The sequence below is a fragment of the Bos grunniens genome, chromosome 4 (genome assembly GCF_055505025.1).
Source record: "Bos grunniens cultivar Pamir isolate PY7600 chromosome 4, Bosgru_T2T1.0, whole genome shotgun sequence".
Classification (NCBI taxonomy): domain Eukaryota; kingdom Metazoa; phylum Chordata; class Mammalia; order Artiodactyla; family Bovidae; genus Bos; species Bos grunniens.
The window spans coordinates 13334093-13355380 of NC_141168.1; the positions used below are offsets into that span (position 1 = coordinate 13334093).

General features: G+C 53.5%; 1 protein-coding gene and 1 long non-coding RNA gene across 9 annotated transcripts; one reads left to right on the forward strand and one right to left on the reverse strand.

Annotated features, from left to right (window-relative positions):
- Positions 1-4016: 4016 nt before the first annotated feature.
- Positions 4017-6573, reverse strand: LOC147373582 (uncharacterized). Of its 2 annotated transcripts, none has more exons than XR_015163105.1 (3): positions 6368-6573; positions 5079-5216; positions 4017-4098 (listed from the first exon to the last, which is right to left on the reverse strand). It is a non-coding gene; the product is annotated as an uncharacterized LOC147373582 (long non-coding RNA). The 2 variants fall into 2 exon arrangements; XR_015163106.1 differs by lacking the exon at positions 6368-6573 and adding an exon at positions 5856-5985.
- Positions 5505-20994, forward strand: EPHA1 (EPH receptor A1). Of its 7 annotated transcripts, none has more exons than XM_086398302.1 (19): positions 5505-5670; positions 6678-6745; positions 11406-11687; positions 12642-13047; positions 13285-13440; positions 13763-14107; positions 14232-14362; positions 14609-14759; positions 15217-15313; positions 15532-15599; positions 15786-15881; positions 16391-16516; positions 17383-17568; positions 17736-17797; positions 17922-18128; positions 18299-18448; positions 18704-18897; positions 20421-20576; positions 20660-20994. In XM_086398302.1, exons 1-19 carry the CDS (start codon positions 5583-5585, stop codon positions 20736-20738), a joined length of 3048 nt encoding a protein of 1015 aa, XP_086254428.1. In that variant the 5' UTR covers positions 5505-5582; the 3' UTR covers positions 20739-20994. The 7 variants fall into 7 exon arrangements, with proteins under 7 accessions (XP_086254428.1, XP_086254429.1, XP_086254431.1 ...); XM_086398303.1 differs by having other exon boundaries at positions 14235-14362; XM_086398305.1 differs by lacking the exon at positions 15786-15881.
- Positions 20995-21288: the final 294 nt, after the last annotated feature.

Below are 21288 nucleotides of genomic sequence, written 5' to 3' on the forward strand. Positions count from 1 at the left end.
TTTCCCTAAGCGCAGGGAGAATTGCGACATAGCCTGAAACTGTTAGAGTGGTATTTATTCCCATAGCACCTCACAGTCTAAAGGGCTCAAAAGCAATTTCTCCCAGGTCTTTATTCTTCTCTTGCCTTTTCTTGAGATCTGAACTTCAGCCAACCATCTTTATTAATCCAGGAATTGACACTACTCAGACTCTTCCATCTTCCAGCAGACTTATCCTTTGATTCTCCCAAGTCTGTCTTGCAAATAACCCTGTATTTTTTGTTGTTGTTTTAGTCACTAAGTCATGTCCGACTCTTTTGCGACCCCATGGACTGTAGCCCGCCAGGCTTCTCTACCCATGGAGTTTCTTAGGCAAGAATACTAGAGTGGGTTGCCATTTCTGAACCAGAGGATCTTCCCAACCCAGGGATCAAACCTGTATCTCCTGCATTGGCAGGTGGATTCTTTACCAATGAGCCACCAAGAACCCTGTATAGGAGGACACAAAAATGGAAAGGAAGTGTCCTTAAGTTACATGGTGCCAGGAATAACCTTTTGTGTCCTATATCATATTTATACTCTCATTTACCGTGGGGTAGCTGTTTAGAACCAACATCATGATCACAATTTCTTCCATTTTGTAGATGAGGAAGTTGAGGCTCAGGAAAGCTAGATGATTTGCCCAAGATCACACAATTATAAGGGTTTCCCTGGTGGCTCAGTGGTAAAGAATCAGCCTGCCAATACAGGAGACACAAGAGACTGGGGTTTGATCCCTGGAAGATCCCCTGGAGGACGGCATGGCAACCCACTCCAGTATTCTTGTCTGGAGAATCACATGGACAGAGGAGCCTGGCGGGCTACAGACCACAAGGTCAGAATGAGTTGGACATGACTGAAGGGCCTGAGCAGCACAGCACAGGACTAGGACGAGACAATGTTAGAACTTTCTAGTAGACGGCTGTGCTCCTGGCATCTCAGAGGAAACTTCAAACTGCCTTTATCGCGAAACAGTCCTACTTCTGGTACAAAGAGCTGCAGCTCCTTAAACAACATCAGGTGTTTTCCTCTTGGCAACGTGACAAGGAAGAAGGGAGGGGGTGGGGGTGGGTAGGAGGCAGAGGGGGTGACTGGGTCAGTGGTATTGCTCACAGACCACCTCTGCATGTATTTCATCAATTAAGGAGCCATGAGGCTAGTAAAACTTCTCCTTCGTAAGCGGAAGTACCTTCTGGGCAGATTAAGCCTCTCTCGGAGACACCCAGACAAGCCGGATAAACACTGGGAGTCGCCCAGTATTCAAGTGTAGTACTTTAACCACAAGTCAAGAGGTCTTCAAAAATAAGATGTTCTTGATACATGAATACCACACAGCAAGAGGGATGAACCAGCACACAACCGCATAAAGAAATCTCACAAACAGCAGAGGAAATGAAAGAACTCAGACACCAAAGAATACATATCAGATGGTTCCACCGTATGAAGCTGGCAGCAAGCAGACCTAATCCGTGGTGTTCTCAGGGGTGGAGTGGGGGATGGAGGAAAGTAAAACAATTTAGGGGTCCCCTACTTTCTCTGCTTCTGGAAACCCTGAGTAGAGGCCACGGGCCCCAGAGTCAGGCAGACCTAGGTTCAAACCCTAGCTCTGCAACTGAGTGATTTTAAACAAGGAACTTAAATCTCAGCGCCTCAGGTTTTTGCATCTATAAAATGGAACTAATAATACCTTCCTCAAAGGGTTGGTGTGAGAAGTAAATGAAATAATGTATGTGAAATGCCCTGGCAGCATGCGTAGGTGCTGTAATAAATGGTAATGATGATTATCCTGCCCCTGTTGCCTGATGGTAGAGCAGGATCAGAGAACAGATGGGGAAGAGCCCAGACACAAGCAAAGGGAAGGGCCGAACTAGCCTGGTGATCAAAGATGCGCAGAATCTGCCCGAATGCCACACAGAGAGGGCTGTTTGTTCCCTTTCCTACTGCCCACACAGTCTGTGGATCCGGCTGCAGACAAGCACAGGCCAGCCCCATGCAGCCAAAACAAAAGCTGCTTTGGTCCCATCCGTGCTGGCCCTTGCTAGGGACCTGATCTTAATCTGATAAACCAATTTGTACTGATGCTGTCACAGTGGTCGCTGGCAGCTTACTGGGTTCCCCTCGTGGTTAAACTGCATGTTTTCCAGAGCATTATGGATGTCCAAAGCCTTGACCCAGGCTGGGTGGATCTCACCTAATGCCAATGTCCCCAAGGAGCCAAATGAGCTGGTATGCAGGGAACAACTTCAGCAGGATGGTGTTAAGGTTGGGCTGTAAGACAGAAGCCAGGGCACACAAGTCCAAGGCTGTAGGGACGTGCAGACTTCCCTTCCTGATTGCAGGATGAGAACAGAGCCAGACAACTTGGGTTCCCTTCACCTGAGAGAAGGGACAGGAATCCCTCTGGGATGGCCTAATCACTAAAAGGCCTACAGCTCCCAGGAGAACAGAGGAGGGGAACGCTGTTCGGTCTGCACATTGCAATGTTAGCTGACATCATAGGGTACCCATACAGGGAAGCATACTGCTGATGCACATAACATGCATGTCACACCGAAGGGAGAAAACCAGACTCTGGAGACTACTAGGCAAAAGAGAAAGCCTGGAGCCAGAGGTGGGACTGACTGCAAAGGGCACGGATGTTTTCAGGGGAAGAAAGTGCTCCGTAACTTGACTGAGCCACTGCTTACCAGGGTATATGCATTTGTCAGAACCCATTGACCTGTACTCTCGGGTTGGGCGTAATTTATGCAAAGCATCCGCAATAAGGTTGCTTTTAAAAGAAAAGAAAAATTGATGTCTTAGTCATTGTGGTTGTTCCACTCTGGGAGTAACCTGGGAGGCAGGTAAGAGAAAGTCAGGAAAGTCCTGGCCTCCGTCATTCTCCGAGCCCAGTACTGTTTGCTCAGTACCCTCCAGTTAGCAAAGTACTTTCTCCCCTTGGGATCATCACACCCACTCTAGGAGGTGGGCATGGTTAATCGCATTTTGTAGCTAAGGAAACAGAGACACACAAGACTGAACGAGCTGGCCTTCATCTTCTGACTCTATATCCCATCGTCTTTCCTGGAAATGGTCTCAGAGATCATCTGGGTCTAAGAAAACTAAGGTCCAGAGAGTGGAAATAACTCCAAAAAGCTGCACTGTTAGTTAAGGACAGAGGCCAAAACCGAAGGCGTGCCTCCTCCCACAACAAAGGGAATGAGGAACTGTGAAGTTGGGGTTCATCCCGAATGCAGCTGGACGTGGGCTTTCCTTCCCCCTCTTCAATACTTCCAGACTCAGGACAGAGAGACAGCCCAACCACAAAAGCCAGGTTCCTCTGGACTCCACCTCTCCCTGCATGGGCAGCCCCCACCCCACCCCCCTTGAATCCCAAGGGTCTTGTAACTTTAATGAACCACACCACGGAGCACATGCATGACCTCACCGCAGTCTGGCTTATTTCCTAGCACGATTGTCCAAAGTTTGCTCCATTTCCCCCCTCTGTTGGCTGTGCACCCTTCGCCCATTCCTCCCCGCTGAAATCACAAAGCTCTGAGCTTTTGGAGCCTGCAGGAGCCTCCCCCTCCTTCCCAAAGTCCTTTACTTTAGAAAGAGGCCCCTGGTGCAGAGCCTATGTATCCTATGGCTCCCTCTGTATATTTATTCTAAAAGCATGTGTATGTGCTGGGTTGAGGGATAGGGTGGCCGTGGGGACAGAAGGAGACTAGAGAGAGGTATATGATGGTGTGTCCACAGGGGAAAGACATGAATTTGAGCAAACTCCAGGAGACAATGGAGGACAGAGGAGCCTGGCACGCCACAGTCGCAAAGAGTAGGATACAGATTCAACTTAGTGACTGAAGGACAACAACAAAACCATAGAGAAAACATCTTAGGCAAACAAGAAACAATGGATGGCGGGTAACCCTGGGGTCAGGAACTGGAGGGTGGGAAGAGAGAGGATCCTACTTTCCGTTTTGTTTCTTTTCTGTTCCATGTGAATTTTCCAACCAATGTACTTGGATTCCATTTATTTATTTATGCCAATGAGGCTAGCCTGGGCCAGGAAATTATGAGCCATTTTCCTCCTGTCCTTATCTGTATGTAAAAAAAGAAATATGAGAAGGATTAGTTTTTTGAAACAAAATAAGCACCTAAAATGCACCACCTCCCTTCCCCCCATGGTGACCAAAACATGCAACAATTCAAATGATAGAAAAACTATGAATGAGTCAGCCAGATGAGATGGAGCCAGAGAGGGCTGCAGGAAGGAGAGGCCCCAGGCATGGACTGACCACCGGTCCTCAGTGGGTGATCACTCCCTTTGGAGCCACTGTCACCCCTAATGTGTGCCTCCTGTCTGTCACTTTAGCCATCTCTGCTCTTGCTTTATGCCCCAGCCCCTGCAAACACTCCTCAGACAATAGTTTGTTTAGAGCAAGGATTCTTTTTTGAAGCTTTCAGAGCTTGCTCGCAAGCAGAGTGGAAACTGAAGAAACATGTATTGAATATACTGGGAGGCACTCTCCAACAGGGGCTTCCCAGGTGGCTCAGTGGTAAAGAATTCGCCTGCCAATGCAGGAGATGAGGGTTTGATCCCTGGGTAGGGAAGATCCCCTGGAGAAGGAAATGACAACCCGCTCAAGTATTCTTGCCTGAGAAATCCCAGGGACAGAGGAGCCTGGCAAACTACAGTCCGTGGGGTCGCAAAGAGTGGGACACGACTGAGCAACTAAAACAACAAAGTCTCCGACAGGGGAGAGGGCCGTGGGTCTACACCAGTAGCTCCTGTTACCACTTGCGTTCAGAAGCCCTCACCAGTTTCTCCCATCGCTCTGTAAAGTGCACGGCAACGTGCAAACTCCACGCGTTTACCAAGACCTTCCCTGCCTGGGCCCACACCTGCCTTTCCCGCCTGGTTCCCAGGACGAGAGTCCTGAACCCAGCAGTCAGACTGGTCCCTTACCACTCCCAGAGGCACCTTGAGGCTCCCTGCCCTCGGGCCATCGCTCATGCCTTGCCCAATCTCTGCCACCCAGAAAACCCAGCTCACCCAAGTCTCCTCCCTCAAGACTCACCTACCGAGCCCCCGCCCGGACTTGCTTCCAACCAACCTCGCCTTGCAAGATGGTCACCTAAGCCTCCCCGACGGGAACATCAAGACGCGTCTCTTTACCCTGCTTTCCCCCTGCCGGTGTCTATTACAGCGCTGGGCCCTGAAGAAAGAGAGAAGGGAGGGGACACCAGGCTGTAGTTAGGCCAAAGGCCGGTTGGAGACAGGGATGGGTTTAGGGTCCAAAGGAGCACGGAGCCAAGTCGATTCCCAATCCCACCCACTAGGCGGCGCCCGCAGTCTCGTTCCGGTCAAGGCGCCTCCGGTTTTTTTGAAGTTTATGGCCTGTTTTACAAGTTTCCTTCCTGCCCTCCTGTCCCTTTAAGAAGGTGATCCAGGTGAGGCCGGGACTCCGCCCCGGGCGCTGGCCCCGCCCCCTCCCCGCCCCCGCCCGGCCGGCCCGGCTAGCCCAGTTCTCGCGACCTGGCCCCGCCATCCGGGCCGCGGTCCCAGGTCCCGGCCCAGCGCCATGGAGCGGCGCTGGCCCCTGGGGCTCGGGTTGCTGCTGCTGCTGCTGCTCTGCGCCCCGCTGCCCCCGGGGGCGCGCGCCGAGGAAGGTACAGACCCCCGCCCCGCCCCGCCCCGCCCCACCCCCTCCTCCCCTGGGAGCCGGCATTCCAGAGAGGCCCTCTCCTCGCAGCCCCTCTCCAGCGCTCTCGTTTTGCCCGGCTGCCAGGCGATCGACTGGCCAGGCCAGTCTTTGGCCTTTAACCCCAAACAGCTGCTTTCCCGGGTCACTCACCCCTTTCCCTGCTGGCCAGCAGTTTGCTCCTGGGTGGGGTTGGGGTGGAGAGTGAGTTTCTGCTGGAAGCAGCCTCCCATCCCAGCAATCTTGGGGACTCTCCATTCCCAAGCAGTCCCAGCCTCAGGCTCCCAACCCAGAGATCTGAACCTTTGGAAGTCGGAGGTGGAAGTGCCCTTATGCCATCTTAAGCCCGGGGACAGAGGGACCTGCAGCTGGGGGTGGGTTAGGTGCAGGGGCTCCTGGCTGCAGAGGTCAAGCCTTTCCTGTGGACACTTGCATGCTCTGTGATCCTGCTATCCCCGCTTCCCAGACTCTTGGCTGTGCCTGTACCCCCACTCCACCACCTCAATGACGGGCAGGCCAGGCCCTTTGCCAGGGGAAGGCAGCCTCCCCACCCAGGATGCCCCTCCAGAGTCCCCTGTCCACATCCTACCCACTCAACGACCCCCAGCAGCCAAGCTCCTCTCTTGTCCACCCGCCCCTCCATTTCTACACCTGATGGTCCCTACCGAGTGAGAGGCTGCTCAGTGTCTCTGGGACTGCTCTTCCTGCCGTTGACTTTGGCCAAAGGTTCAGCCCTCCAACCCTTGCCCCACTCTGCCTTTCTCCCTTCACACTCGGGAGGAAGACAGACTAAGCCCTGGAGCTCTTCTTCAATCCTCCTTCCGGGGAGGTTTTCATCCCCTAAACCTCAGGAACTCACAGCTGTGAGGGTACAGGATGCTGAAGCCTCAGGGCTACGGGCCCAGGAGGAGGAATGTGAGTTGCACGTGTGGGGCCTCCCCCAGAGATGACAGCCCCCTTTCTCTCCACCTTCAGTCACTCTAATGGATACTAGCATGGCACAGGAAGAGCTGGGCTGGCTCCTGGATCCCCCAGAGGATGGGGTGAGTGTCAGGGGGCATCTGGGGTGGCTCAAGGCTGAATGGTGAGGTGGGTGGAGGAGCAGAGAAAAGAGCTGGAAAAACTGGAAGTGTCTCCTCCGGGAGGGTGAGGGGAGGGGAGGTGAGTCAGAGCCTCCTGAATGGGACTGGGGGGGTCAGGCTTCACCCCATGGGGAAAGCTTCAATGCCTGGCTCCTCCTCCCCCTGCCCCAGCGAGGAGGGGCTCAATACTTGCGAGGACTTGGAGGAAGATGAGAGTGACAGCCCCTAGGAAGAGAATGGACCATCCCTGGGATGGTTGGGGGCTGAGACCCAAACACAGAAGAGTGTCTTCAATCTGGGGTCCATCCATCCCAGTGGAGTTGCGCAGATAGGTTTCAGGGGGTCAGGGGCCCCCATCAAAGAGTATGCAGAGTTAGGTAGCTGTATGTGGACTTTTTTTTTTTTTTTTTTCTGGAAAAGGAGAGCCAGAGTTTTCATCACCTTCTTCAAAGCATCTTTGACTCTCCCAAAGTTAAAAGCTGCCCCATTAGAGAGCCCTTGGCCCTTCCGTTCTCCCCAGCCCAGGCACACCATGCATTCTAAGCCCCTTCCTTGTTGGAAGACAAGTGAACAGGGGGAGGATCCTGTGAGTTCCAGAGCCGAGCTGCCACTCAGCGGAGCTGGGCCTGGGACCACAGGAGTCTCCGCAAGCGCCACAGCCTCCAGGACTCTGGCCTCAGGCCTCTTCCTCTGAACCTGGACTCTGTTCTCTGGGTGTCCCCTCTTCTTTCCTACGGCAGTAGGAATCCAGCCTCCATTTCTGGCGCTGGGGTTACTTGGTTTCTTTCCCTCTGGGTCGCAGGGTCCTGGCTGTACTCTGGGCTCTCCCGTGGAGTGGCCTGTAATTAGAATTAATAGACTAAATCATAAGGTATCCTACAGGAGGGGCTGCTCAGAAAATCCTGGAGTAGGCCAGTTCTAATAGGTGCCGCATCTCATAAACCAGCTCATCGCTCCACAGTGAGGGCTGCAGGTCCATCCGCAGGCTCCCACGGGCTACCCCTGCTACTCCCCACCCAAATGTCTCCCCTAACTGGGCTGGAGTGGAAGCAAGGCCCCTTTTGCAGCTCAGGCTAAACAGCTTTGTACTAGGAAGGCAAGAAGACAGCAGCAGGCACATTTCCACTGTCTGCTGCGTCCCTTCCATCCTTCCCCGTCTTTTCAAAACACACACACACATTCAGATTCAGCCTCCCCAGAACAGACCTATGTAGCAGCCAGCAACCAGAGTGATAAGTGAAAGGATCCTTGCTGTGGATCCCGGGCAGCTGCTTCTCCCACATCTGTCACTGCTGGAACCAGGGGAAGCGAGTTACAGCTGGGAACATCTGCTTCTCCTGGCTCCAGCTGCAGCCCTGGCGGTCTGGCTAATGAGCTGTGCGTTAACCACCCCACCACCTTTCCACCTGACCTCCACCCTAAGCCTTCCACTACGGCTTCCCCATCACAGCTCCCTAAGAACAGGCCCTCGCTGCCTTCCGTCGCTGTAGCTGGGACACCGCTTGTTCTATCTTTGAACCCCCTACCCTGATACAAAAATACGTGCCTCACAGTGACGTATACTTCTGTGCCTGCCCCACACCACCCCGAATTTTTAAGTTCATGGTGCTTTTCCTCGCCTTTTCTAACACTGCAAGCAGTGATTAAAACCCTCGGGAAAGTGAGCTTGCCATGGGCCTCAGTCTCTTCTTTATACAATAAGGGGGTTGCAGGCAAAATATCACTGAAATATTTTATAGAATTTGAGTGCTTCTTAAAAATTCATCTAGCAGAGAATATGCTTAAGAACGGCTGAGAATTCTTTTGAAAAAGAAGAATAATGAAATAGGAAACTTGTCCTACCAGATATCAGAACATACTATACATCAGTTATAATTAAAACATTTGGTATTGCACAAGAATATTCAGGTCAACACAACAGAATAGAAAGTCCCCAAACAAACCTGCATACTTGAGATTTTAGTCTGTGATAACATTGGAATTGCAAATTAATGTGCAAGGTATAGCCTAGTTGATAAATTGACAATTTAGTGTCCATAATTTCTTTTTTAAAGGAAGAAAGTAAAGTTACATCTTCACACTATGTGCTCAGTCACTCAGTGCCCGACTCTTTGCTGCCCCATGGACTGTAGCCTGCCAGGCTCCTCTGTCCATAGAATTTTCCAGGCAAGAATACTGGAGTGGGTTGCCATTCCCTTCTCCAGAGGATCTTCCCAACCCAGGGATCGAACCCACGTCTCCTGCATCTCCTGCATTGGCAGGTGGGTTCTTTACCACTAGCCCTACCTGGGAAGCCCACTGTACACAAAAAAATTAATTCTAAGAAGCTTAAATCTAAACCTAAAAACCAAACCTATAAGAATGTTAGAAATATAGATCTTTATAATTTGGGATGGGAGAGCTTCCTAAGCAAAATATTTACATAACACAAAAAAAGGAAAGAAGAAAAAATGTTATTATGTAAACATTTTAAAAGACATCATTAGCAAAATTAAATGGTAAGATGGAGAAAATATATGAAATATACATTTCAAACAAATGAATAATATCTGTAATGCAAAAAAAAAAAACATCCAAATGAATACTGAAAGGATTCAAAAGATGACAGTAGAATATTGGGCAAAGTTATAAAAACATAACTGCATAAAAATACCCATAGACAGTGAACAAAAGAAAAATGCCACAACCTCCTCCCCCAAAAAAGGTAAATTAAAATGGCCAGAAGCTGTTTTGTCCATAGGATTGGCCAAAAGTAAAAAGCTCATTAATGTCCAGTGTTAATGAAGTTTTGAGAAAATGTACCTCCTGCACTGTGGACATTGATAAAGCCCCTGTGAAGGACAATTGGCAATATATTCTTACAGGATTTATAATGTACTTGCCCTGTAATATAGCAGTTCTACAGAATCATATACATCTAAACATGTTTACTTACAATTTTTTTTAAAAAGCTAGAAGTTACCTAAATATCCAACAATAGGTAAATAATTATATAAATTATGGTGCATCCATACAATGAGATACTATTTTATGAATTGCTGAAAAGAATTAGGTAGATCTATAAACTGTTGTTGGAGAAGGCAATGGCACCCCACTCCAGTACTCTTGCCTGGAAAATCCCATGGGTGGAGGAGCCTGATGGGCTGCAGTCCATGGGGTTGCTAAGAGTCAGCACGACTGAGCAACTTCACTTTCACTTTTCACTTTCATGCATTGGAGAAGGAAATGGCAACCCACTCCAGTGTTCTTGCCTGGAGAATCCCAGGGACGGGGGAGCCTGGTGGGCTGCCGTCTATGGGGTCGCACAGAGTCGGACACGACTGAAGCGACTTTAGCAGCAGCAGCAGCAGCATACACTGTTGTGGACATCTTTCAAAGACTATTTGTTAAAAGCAAAAAGTATGTTATAAAATGAGATGTATGTGTTCAATAAAACTTACATGAAAACCATGCACGTGAGAAAACATTCAAGTATTTCTCTAGAAGCTCTGAAAATTATCTGGGAAGCTTTATTCCAAGTTGTTAAGAATGGGTGGATGCACGAGAAGAATTTCACTTTTTATTTTATGTAGGTTTTTACTCTTTGGCTTTTTGTAATAAGCACATAGAAACATGATGATTAAGAGCATAAACTCTGGAGCCTAGAATCCCTGGGTGCACCTCCCAGCTCCTCCTCTTAATAGCTGATGCCTTGAGCAAGTAAGTCCTTTCACCTAACTATTACTCAGCTTCTTCATCCAAAATGCATAGAATAGTGACTGGCCCATGATAAGCACTCTATTAGTGCTGGCCATCATTATTATCACTAAGATTAAACATTTTTTTTAATGTTGAAAGAGTGAAGGAAGGTGAACCGGATGATGTCTAGGAGTCCAACCAGCTCTTTGCATTGTTGATTTTGATAGTGGCCTTAACTGGAAGGAACATTGGAGAGGGTGAGATTCCCTCATATAGAAGAGTTCTATGCTTGCTCTTGCCCTCCGAAAGTCAGGAGCCTTCACGTCATACGTAGTCTCCCCTCCTCTGAACAAATAGGCAGAAAGATTCTGTGAATGAGCTTTTGCTACCAAAATCTGCCTTTGGGGTATCTGACAGCTTTGCTGAAGAAATAGGTGAAAATGGTGCTCATACTCTTAGAGTTGGAGTGGGCTCACTGAAGGGGCCAGGACTGGCTGGCCAGGATTGTTAAGCAGGTGTGGTCTTGCACACGTGCTAAGCCCCTTCAGTCATGTCTGACTCTTCTCAACCCTTTGGACCATAGTCCGCCAGGCTCTTCTGTCCATGGGATTTTCCAAGCAAGAATACTGGAGTGGTTGTCAGGAGATCTTCCTGACCCAGGAATCGAACCTGCATCTCTTGCATCTCCTGCATTGGCAGGCGAGTTCTTTACCACTGGCACCACCTGGGAAGCCTGTTGTCTCGCTTATGCTATATCCAAATAAGTCCCCAGTCTTAAGCAGTTACCTTACTATCCGGGTGCTTGGGGGTTGAGAGAAAGCAGGACAAGAAGTGTGAACCTGTGGAGCTCTGACACCAGCTTCCTCGCCTCCACTCTAGAAAGTGAGTATCTGGGGAGTTGGTGATGATGACTTGGAGGCTGACTCTGATTTTCCTCTCACAGTGGAGTGAGGTGCAGCAGATACTGAACGGGACACCCCTGTACATGTACCAGGACTGCCCTGTGCAAGAAGGCAGAGACACTGACCACTGGCTTCGCACCAATTGGATCTACCGGGGAGAGGAGGCCTCTCGCGTCCACTTGGAGTTGCAGTTTACCGTGCGGGACTGCAAGAGTTTCCCCGGGGAAGGAGGGCCTTTGGGCTGCAAGGAGACCTTCAACCTCCTGTACATGGAGAGTGACCAGGACGTGGGCATTCAGCTCCGGCGGCCCCTGTTCCAGAAGGTGCTCCTGCCCCTCGTGGCCGTTTCAGCCCTGATGCTCATCCTTGCCCCGCTCCCTTCCATGACCCTGCTCTGCTCAGAGAGAGAGAAGGTGGCAAAAACAGGAAGAGGGTGTAGGTGTGGAATAACAAAAAAGAATATGGGACTAGAAATCAGAAGGGCTGGATTCAAGTACCTTTTCAGCTGTGTCCCGACACAGGGAGTGTCACTTAACCTCTCTGAGCTTTTCCTTGTCTTGAAGTGGTGATAAAAATATTTTATTATTATTAATGAGTGCCAGCCTCATCTATTTTAGAGGCCTTTATGAGCATCCATTGAGATAAGAGCGTGGCATGGTGGGGGCAGGAGAGAGGTATTTGGACTTTTTACATCGGTGCTCACCACAGCTGTGTGTGACACACTCACGAGTATACCTAGAGTTGTGTAAGAAGACCACACTCTCTAATCTTTTCCCTTTCTCTCCTACCCAAGAAAACATACTGGAATGCGAAAGAAAAGGGAGCATATTATTACAGGATGTACTCTCATTTTCTTCCCAAGGAGAAGCTGTTGTAAAGTTGGTTATTAGTAATAAATGAACGATGACACACTTTATAACTGATCACCTCATTGCCACTGAGGTTGGGAACACCTGTGAATAGTGGGAAGTAGCAGAGCTGTAGCGTCCTAAAGCCTGTGTTCCCATCCCAGCCCTACCAGGTGGTAGCTGGGTGATTTTATCCAGCTTTCTTCTACTTCTCTTGGCTTTAATTTCTTCATCTGTCACATGGAGAGGTGATCCATTCCACCTTGCAGGATTAATGCATATAAAAATGCTTGGTTCAGTAGCTGCCACATAATCAGCCCTCCGCTGATGGCTGTATAAATTGTGAAGTGTCAAGCAAGCAGTCGCTTCTGTGATGTGGGAATGAAGCACGACTTTGCCTTGTTCCCTCATGCCCTACCTCCTTCCCAGGTAACCACGGTGGCCGCCGACCAGAGCTTCACCATCCGAGACCTTGCATCCAGAGCCGTGAAGATGAACGTGGAACGCTGCTCCTTGGGCCGCCTGACCCGCCGAGGCCTCTATCTCGCTTTCCACAACCCGGGTGCCTGCGTGGCCCTGGTGTCCGTCCGGGTCTTCTACCAGCGCTGCCCTGAGACTGTGCATGGCTTGGCCCGATTCCCCAATACTCTGCCTGGACCTGGGGGGTTGGCCGAAGTGGCAGGGACCTGCCTGCCCCATGCGCACATCAGCCCTGGCCCCTCGGGTGCACCCCGCATGCACTGCAGCCCCGATGGCGAGTGGTTGGTACCGGTGGGGCGGTGCCACTGTGAGCCTGGGTATGAGGAGGGCAGCAGCGATGTTGAGGAATGCCTTGGTAAGAAGACTTGAGGACGTGAGGAGAACCTGCAGGGGCCCCTTGTGGGAGGGACTCCCGGGTGCCAAGGGCTGGAGGGAAGCCGACGCTCCATCTCAGTTGACTTTTACACTGAGTGTCCAAAGGCCCTAGGGAGACACGTGCCGGGGTGTTTCTAGCACAAAGGATTGGAGGGAGGGATATGATTCTGCCTGTAAAATGCTGGACAATCTTGCCTCTGTGGCGTTCTCTCTCCAGCCTGCCCGAGCGGCTCCTATCGGAGTGATGTGGACGCACCCCAGTGTCTCAGGTGCCCCCAACATAGCACAGCCGAGGCTGAAGGGGCCACAGAGTGTGCCTGCGAGAGTGAGCACTACCGAGCTCCTGGGGAGGGCCCCCATGCTGCGTGCACACGTGAGTCGGGGCCAGGGCCTGGCGGTCTGTGAGGGGGTACAGGACTGTGGCTGAGCCTGTGTTGGAGTCAGAACTTTCCAGAGCCTATAAGATACTGGGGACCATCCAGGGTGCCAGCCACTTAATGCCCTCAGCTCGCACCCCTGCTCTCCTAGAAGAGCACAGAGATGCAGTTAAGCTACCTTTTCCTCACTAGGAATCAAATCTCTTGGCAGGACCTTCGGAGGACTTCGAGAATCAGGGTGTTGGGAGGAGGCTGGGAGCCAGCAGCTTGGGGAGAGAGCAATGCTGGCCCCTACTGATAGCCTGTCTTTTCCCACAGGTCCCCCCTCAATCCCCCGAAATCTGAGCTTCTCCGTTTCAGGGACTCAGCTCTCCCTGCGCTGGGAGCCCCCAGCAGACCTGGGGGAACGTGAAGATGTCACATACAATGTGGAGTGTTCTCAGTGTCAGGGAGCAGCCCTGGACGGGGGGCCCTGCCAGCCCTGCGGGGCAGGTGTGCGCTTCTCTGCAGGCCCTAGCGGGCTGACCGCATGCTCCGTGCGTGTGGACGGCCTCGATCCCCACGCCAACTACACCTTCAACGTGGAAGCCCAGAATGGAGTGTCGGGGTTGGGTGCCTCCAGGCCCGCCAGCGCCTCACTCAGCATCAACATGGGGTCTGCAGGTGAGGGGCTTGGGGGCCAGCAAGGCCTGGAGAAGATGGGGGGTGGGGGAGCATAGGACCACGGGGACAAGTTGATGGGTGTGAAGCCAGCAGAAGCTACTTAAGTGATTTCCTCCCTCTGAAGCAGAGTCCCTGTCAGGCTTGTCCCTGAGACTGGTGAAGAAGGCACCACGGCAGCTGGAGCTGACCTGGGCAGGGTCCCGGCCCCGCAGCCCCGGGGGGAACCTCAGCTACGAGCTGCACGTGCTGAACCAGGTGAGAAGGCGACTAAACATCTCCAGTGTCCGTGCCTGGACGCACCCGACATTTCCTAGCCTGGGGTGCAGGATGGGAGAGGACGGCCCACAGTGACCTGTGTGGCTGTCTCAGGACAGAACCCCATCAAGAGCCCTGCCCTGACCATTCCCCAGCCTCCCCTCCCGCATGTTCCCAGGACTGCCCATCTCCTCCACCAGGTCTGGTATGGCACAGCCCAGATAACATGAGCCCCCCCATCCGCAGGACGAAGAGCGGTACCAGATGGTTCTAGAGCCCAGGGTCCTGCTGACGGAACTGCAGCCCGACACCACGTACATCGTCAGAGTCCGCATGGTGACCCCTCTGGGACCCGGCCCCTTCTCCGCTGACCACGAGTTTCGGACCAGCCCACCAGGTCAGTGGGTTACTCTGCGTTCTGTCCCAGGCACACATGCACCTGTCATCCCCCTGAGGCTTCTCAGACCCTGTTCTGGTTAGTGACCTCCTTCCTGTATACACATACACACACACACGCACACACACACACACGCGTGCGCGCACACACAGAAGCTTCCTGGGTGGACAGCTCCATACAGACTCACACCGCACCTCCTTCTCAGACATACATCCTAATGCCATATACTGCCAGCCGGCATCCGGTCCAGTCTCCTAACCTCTCAGGTCAGGGTCCACTGGCTGGCAGCCCAAGCTGATGGTCCCTGGATGGGGCCCTTCCCACAGGCTTTCTCATCCACACCTGCACCCATCTCCCTGGTTGGGGGACACATACCCCCCTGCATGTGCCCCTTTAGCCTCCATCATCCCTGGGGGCCCTAAGCACCCCCAGACTTCTTCACCCCATGTGCCTGCAGTTTCCAGGGTCCTGACTGGAGGCGAGATCGTGGCCATCATCTTCGGGCTGCTGCTGGGTGTAGCTCTGCTGCTCGGGATGCTGGTCTTCTGTTCCAGGTGTTTCTCCTGTGCCCTCAACCCCGCTCCCCACCCTGGGTCCCCCATGCCCAAGCAGAAGCTCCTGAATGCAGTCCCAACAGCCTTCCCACCCACTAGTCCCAGAACTCCTGAGTACCCCCAACCCCCTGTTGTTTCTAAGGAGAGCTCAGCTGAAGAGCATTTGGGCCCCTGAGGTGGTCCTAGGTCCCTGAAGACCCTGGTCCCCACCCCGACAGGAGAGCTCAGCGGCGGCGGCACCAGAGGCAGCAGAGGCAGCGAGATCGCGTCGCTGATGGAGACCGAGGTGAGCCGGGAGCACCTGTGTGCACACGTTTGTGTGCGCATGCGTGTTGGGAGGTGCCCCTAGGACGGGACCCAGGGACCCAGATTTGCTAGCGCAGCTCTGGGGGCACGAGTGGGCTCTCCTGTCTCCGGGGCTGTGGTGTTTCGCTCCTTAATTAACTTTGGTTAATTAATTCTGTACTAATAGTCCCCAAGAGGCTCTGTGCAATTACCTGTGAGCTGTCGGAGCTACCGTACGGAAATGTCCAGGCTCTGGGCCGCCTTCCTTGCCCTGCCTGGCCAGGTCTGTGGGCTGAGGCTGGGAGGGAGGAAAAGGCTCCTTCCAGGCATGTGGTCTTCCTGCTGGTCACCTCGTTAGGTGCCCCAGCAAAAGGGGAGTCTGGGGCCCATCCAGGTCACGGGGCAGAAGCCAGGCTTGTCTGGGAATGTGAATGAGCTGTGAGTGACTGGAGCAGGGTGGTGAGTTGCAGGGAGGAGGGAGGCAAGGACTTAGGGTCAAGGAGCCTCGGGAAGATTGGGTCACTCGAGGCCGTGAACACATTTCGGGTCTGGCTTCCTGCCTGCTGCTCTGGGCCCTGGGAGGTGAGGACACACGAGCTTTGCATACAGACACAGGAGGAGTGACTGGGCTATGGAGGCTTCATTGCTGAGGGAGGAGACTATCTTTCACTTCAGCCAGGACAGGGCTCCTCAGGGGTCAGAAGAGCCAGGACTCTGGGGTCTGCTGGCCCTCCTGAACCAGTACTCCTGAGCCCCTGGAGTAGGGCTGAGTCCACCCTGTTCTGCCTGCAGAGGACAAGCTGTGGCTGAAGCCTTACGTCGACCTCCAGGCGTATGAAGACCCTGCCCAGGGAGCCCTGGACTTCACCCAGGAGCTCGACCCGGCCTGGCTGGTCGTGGACACCGTCATAGGGGAAGGTGAGCCCTGTGGTCCCCTCTATGTGGCAGTGCAGAGCTGCCAGCAGGCCCCTTCCTTCCGGCCCTTCCCTACGGAGCCCAGCTGGCCTCTCCTCTGGCCCAGGAGCTCCCAGATGAGTTTCCTCCCCATTGTACCCTGTGTCCTGAAACCACTGTGTTCACGTTGTAACCCCCTTATCAGGTGTCCTGGAGCAGCCCCCACCTCCTGCACCATCTGTCTCTGTGATTGTGGAATTTCTGATAAAGAGCATTTGACACATCATCTCTGTCAAGAGAGAGGGTCACTGTGCCCCGGCTCAGGCTCTTCTCAGAGGGTTCCCAAATGTGGGAGGTATTCGGGGCCTCCCGCATTCCACCCCACTGGGGGCCCAGTGTCCTTGGGCTGCCCTGATCCCTTGGGTCACCAGGGGAAATGGATCTGAACAGAGAACAAAGCTCGGCAGTGTCTTGGCTGATTGTGTGGCCAAGCTGGCCGAGTTGTGACCGGAGGAGCTTGCAGAAGAGAGGCGGCAGTGGTCAGCCTCCCCGGTCACCTGTGTACTGACCCTGACCAGCCTGCCCTTCGTGAACACAGTCCAGCCCCACCGCACGGTCCCCCCTTGCCCAGTGTCTCCTGAGCACTGGAACTGTGCTAGGTGGGGAGGCAGTGCTCAGTAGTTTACAGAGCTGCCCTCCTGTTCCAGGCTGCCGGCCCCCCGGCCCTGGGAAGTACAGCCAAGCCCTGACTCGGGGAGGAGGGTACACCATGTTTCTGATCCTCTGGGCCAGAGAAGAAAAGGGAACTGGAGGACTGGGGAGGTCTCTGCCTGTTCCCCTCGGGAGCCTGACAGTGTATCTGGCTGTGACCCTGTTTTCTTGCCACCCAGGAGAGTTTGGGGAAGTGTATCGGGGGTCCCTGAGACTTCCCAGCCAGGATGGCAAGATTGTGGCTATTAAGACCTTGAAAGATACATCTCCCGAAGGCCAGTGGTGGAACTTCCTTCGCGAGGCGACTATCATGGGCCAGTTCAACCACCCGCACATTCTGCACCTGGAGGGCGTGGTCACAAAGAGTATGAGGGGTGGGGTCCAAGAGGGCTGCAGGGGCCCGGGCGGGGGTAGGAGAGGAGGGCTGAGGCCACTGGAAGTGGAGGGAGGCTGCGCTCTCAGAGGCAGGAAGCCTGGTTCTGGGTGCAGAAGGGGTGGAGGCTGCTGGGGTGATGTGTGCTTTGTGTCTCAGGAAAACCCATCATGATCATCACGGAGTTTATGGAGAATGGAGCCTTGGATGCCTTCCTAAGGGTGAGGAGGGTACAGGACCAGCTGGGAAAGGGGACTGGCCACAGAGCCCCGCCTGGGCATGGACCCCGGTTCTGGGAAGAGGAGACCAGGCTCAGCCCCTGACTTTGCCCACTCCCTGCTGCAGGAGCGGGAGGACCAGCTAGTGCCTGGGCAGCTGGTGGCCATGCTGCAGGGCATAGCATCCGGCATGAACTACCTCAGTGACCACAATTATGTCCACCGGGACCTGGCCGCCAGGAACATCTTGGTGAGTCAGAACCTGTGCTGCAAGGTGTCTGACTTTGGCCTGACCCGCCTCCTGGACAACTTTGATGGCACCTATGAAACCCAGGTTAGAGCCTTATACGCCTATCACATACACATTCACACCCACAACTACACGCTATACATATAGCAGTCAGTACATACAGAACACAAGAGGCATGGTCATGGGGACACAGTAGCTTCCCATGCCCTTCGGTACTGAGACTCCTCAGCTTTCTGCCCCACGTGCCCCGTTAGGGAGGGAAGATCCCCATCCGTTGGACAGCCCCCGAAGCCATCGCCCACCGGATCTTCACCACGGCCAGCGACGTGTGGAGCTTTGGGATCGTGATGTGGGAGGTGCTCAGCTTCGGGGACAAGCCCTATGGAGACATGAGCAATCAGGAGGTGAGCCTGGTGTTTCTCACACCTCCCGTCCCCTCCCCAAATCCTCCATGGCCCTTTCCTACAAATACCCTGATTTCTTCTTTCTGACCCTTTATCTGCATTCCTGTCCTCTCTGGTCCCCTTCACCTCATGCCCTGTTGTCTTGACCATGCCTACCCTGGTCAGAGGGTTCAGAGGCTCTGTGGCAATGATCTTGTGTGCACAGAGGTATTCCTCCTGGGCTGTCAGGCTAGCTTCCTGCCCTCCTCGCTGTAGGTAATGAAGAGCATTGAGGATGGGTACCGGCTGCCCCCGCCCGTGGACTGCCCTGCCCCCCTCTATGAACTCATGAAGAACTGCTGGGCCTACGACCGTGTCCGCCGGCCCACCTTCCATCGCCTGAAGGCACAGCTGGAGCATCTGCATGCCAACCCCCACTCCCTGCGAACCATTGCCAACTTTGATCCCAGGTAACCAAGCTGGGTGGGGAGGGCAGGTCTGGGAGAATGGAAACAGCCACATGCACCAAGCGCTGGGCCCGTGGAGCTCCCAAGAGTCAGGCATAGAGGCAGGATTCCAGTCTGCACTTTTGAGAAGAGTCTGCTCTGATGGAGGAGGTGCAGTGTCTCAGCCATGATAGCTCTGGTTTGATGGAGGCTTCCCTGGTGGCTCAGGTGGCAAAGAATCTGCCTGCCAATGCAGGAGACCTGGGTTCGATCCCTGGGTTGGGGGTATCCCATGGAGGAGGGCATGGCAACCCACTCCAGTATTCTTGCCTGGAGAATCCCCATGGACAGAGGAGCCTGGTGGGCTACAGTCCACAGGGTTGCAGAGTCCGACATGACTGAGCGACTAAGGACAGCACAGGAAGCAAGCACACTGAGATAGAGAGTATATGCTAGGGGCTGCCAACCTGCTACCTGCTCCAGGGGCCTTGGTCCCTGAGAATGGGGAAAGGAAGACAGAGAAACCGACAAGAGCCAGCGGGGGGATGCGTGTCCTGACTGAAAGAGGCAACCTTGTGGGGTCTGGGAAGGCTCCCAGGTCATGCAGACAGCAAGGGTTGGGGAGCTGACGGTGTGCCAGTTGCAAATAATGCAGGGTGCAGAGAAGTTTGGACTTGATCCTGACCAATTTTTTTTTTTAAACTGTCCATGGGAGGGACATGGTCAGAAATGCATTTCACCGAAAACAGTGCCAGAATACAGAGAATCGACTGGTTGAGGGGGTGAGTTGGGAGAGACGGGCATGGCTTCAAATGCTTTATCGGGTAAAGCAACTCTGGTGTGCTGGCCTCTGTATCAGACCGCCATATATAACCTTGTTTCTAGGAGAAAACGTGCTCCCAGTTCCAACTTTTGAAACTATCTTTTTGGAGCACAACTCCCTCGTGCACTGGAGACCGCATGTGCTAATCTTTCTGGAATGTTGGATATTTTTCCCCCAGCAGATTTACTTTGCTAATGGTTTTTGGCCCCGGCTGGCTTCAGAACAGGAACACTCATTGTATTGTGGGGGTCAGAATGCAAGAATAACAGCCACGGTTAGAGGTGGCAAGCTGGGGGCTGCTCCCAGAACTCCCAGGGGCCACCCTGAGAAAAGGCGAGGCCACATCCATCTTCCGGGGCCTCTGTTCTCCTCCTGCTTCCTCTCAACCAGGATACTTGATCCTCGCATCTTAACAGGCCCCCATCAGTTGCCCAGAGCTGGCCACTGCATTGCCTGCGGGCCGGTGGTCCCTTGTCTGGACCTCCAAAACTGCCTCTTGTCCCCAGGTCTGTCAGTGCCGCACGACTGTCAGCCTGCCCTGTGGCTGTTGCCAGGCAACAGGCCAGGAAATGGGTTCAGAGACAATGGCCGGGCTAACCCACAAAGTCCTGTGTCAGACGCCTGGCTTGCACCGGCAGCACAGGCACGGAGGCTGAGCCCCAGTTTCAGAAAAGCCCTGCATCTCCCATTGTGTGAGACTAAGGGGTCCCCCCGACGCCCACAGGGTGACCCTTCGCCTGCCCAGCTTGAGCGGCTCCGACGGGATCCCCTACCGAAGTGTGGCCGAGTGGCTGGAGTCCATCCGAATGAAGCGCTACATCCTGCACTTCCGCTCCGCCGGGCTGGACACCATGGAGTGCGTGCTGGACCTGACAGCCGAGTGAGGACCCTGGGGGCCTGGGCAGGGCAGGGCTGCTGGGGATCAAGCCCTGGCACTCACCCAGCCCCTCTCCTTGCCCACAGGGACCTGGTGCAGATGGGGATCACGCTCCCGGGCCACCAGAAGCGCATTCTTTACAGTATTCAGGGCTTCAAGGACTGAGCCTTCCCCTCCCCGACCCTGTCCTCAGGGAGCAACGATGGGCCCCAAGTCCCTCGACCTGCCAGACACAGGACGTTGGTGCTGCTCCTGCTTGCTTCCCGAGGAACTGCCTCTGAAGCTCTCTGAAGTCTCTTTGTTTTAAAAAGGGAGGTTGGGTAGAAGTACAAAAGTGAATTGTGGGAGTTGGGGGAGGGCTTAATATATATTATATACATATACATATATATTTTTGTTAATAAACAGAAACTTCACCCCAGGTTTTTGTGTTTTTTTTTTAATCCCTCTGTCTCCTCCATCTGGGGCTTCCCAGGTGGCTCAGTGGTAAAGAACCCACCTGTCAACGCAGGGGACGTGGGTTCAACCCCTGGATCTGGGAGATTCCCCCTGGAGGAGGGCATGGCAACCCGCTCCAGTGTTCTTGCCTGGAGAATCCCATGGACAGAGGAGCCTGGTGGGCTGCAGTCCATGGGCTCACAAAGAGTCAGACAGAACTTAGCAACTCAGATGGTAAAGAGTCTGCCTGCAATGAGGGAGACCTGGGTTCGATCCC

Coding starts and splice junctions, on each gene's coding strand:
- EPHA1 (XM_086398302.1), top strand. CDS start 5,583: ATGGAGCGGCGCTGGCCCCTGGGGCTCGGGTTGCTGCTGCTGCTGCTG. Junction 15,882..16,390: donor TCCTTGCCCTGCCTGGCCAG/GTCTGTGGGCTG, acceptor TTCTGCCTGCAG/AGGACAAGCTGTGGCTGAAG. Junction 18,898..20,420: donor ATTGCCAACTTTGATCCCAG/GTAACCAAGCTG, acceptor CGACGCCCACAG/GGTGACCCTTCGCCTGCCCA.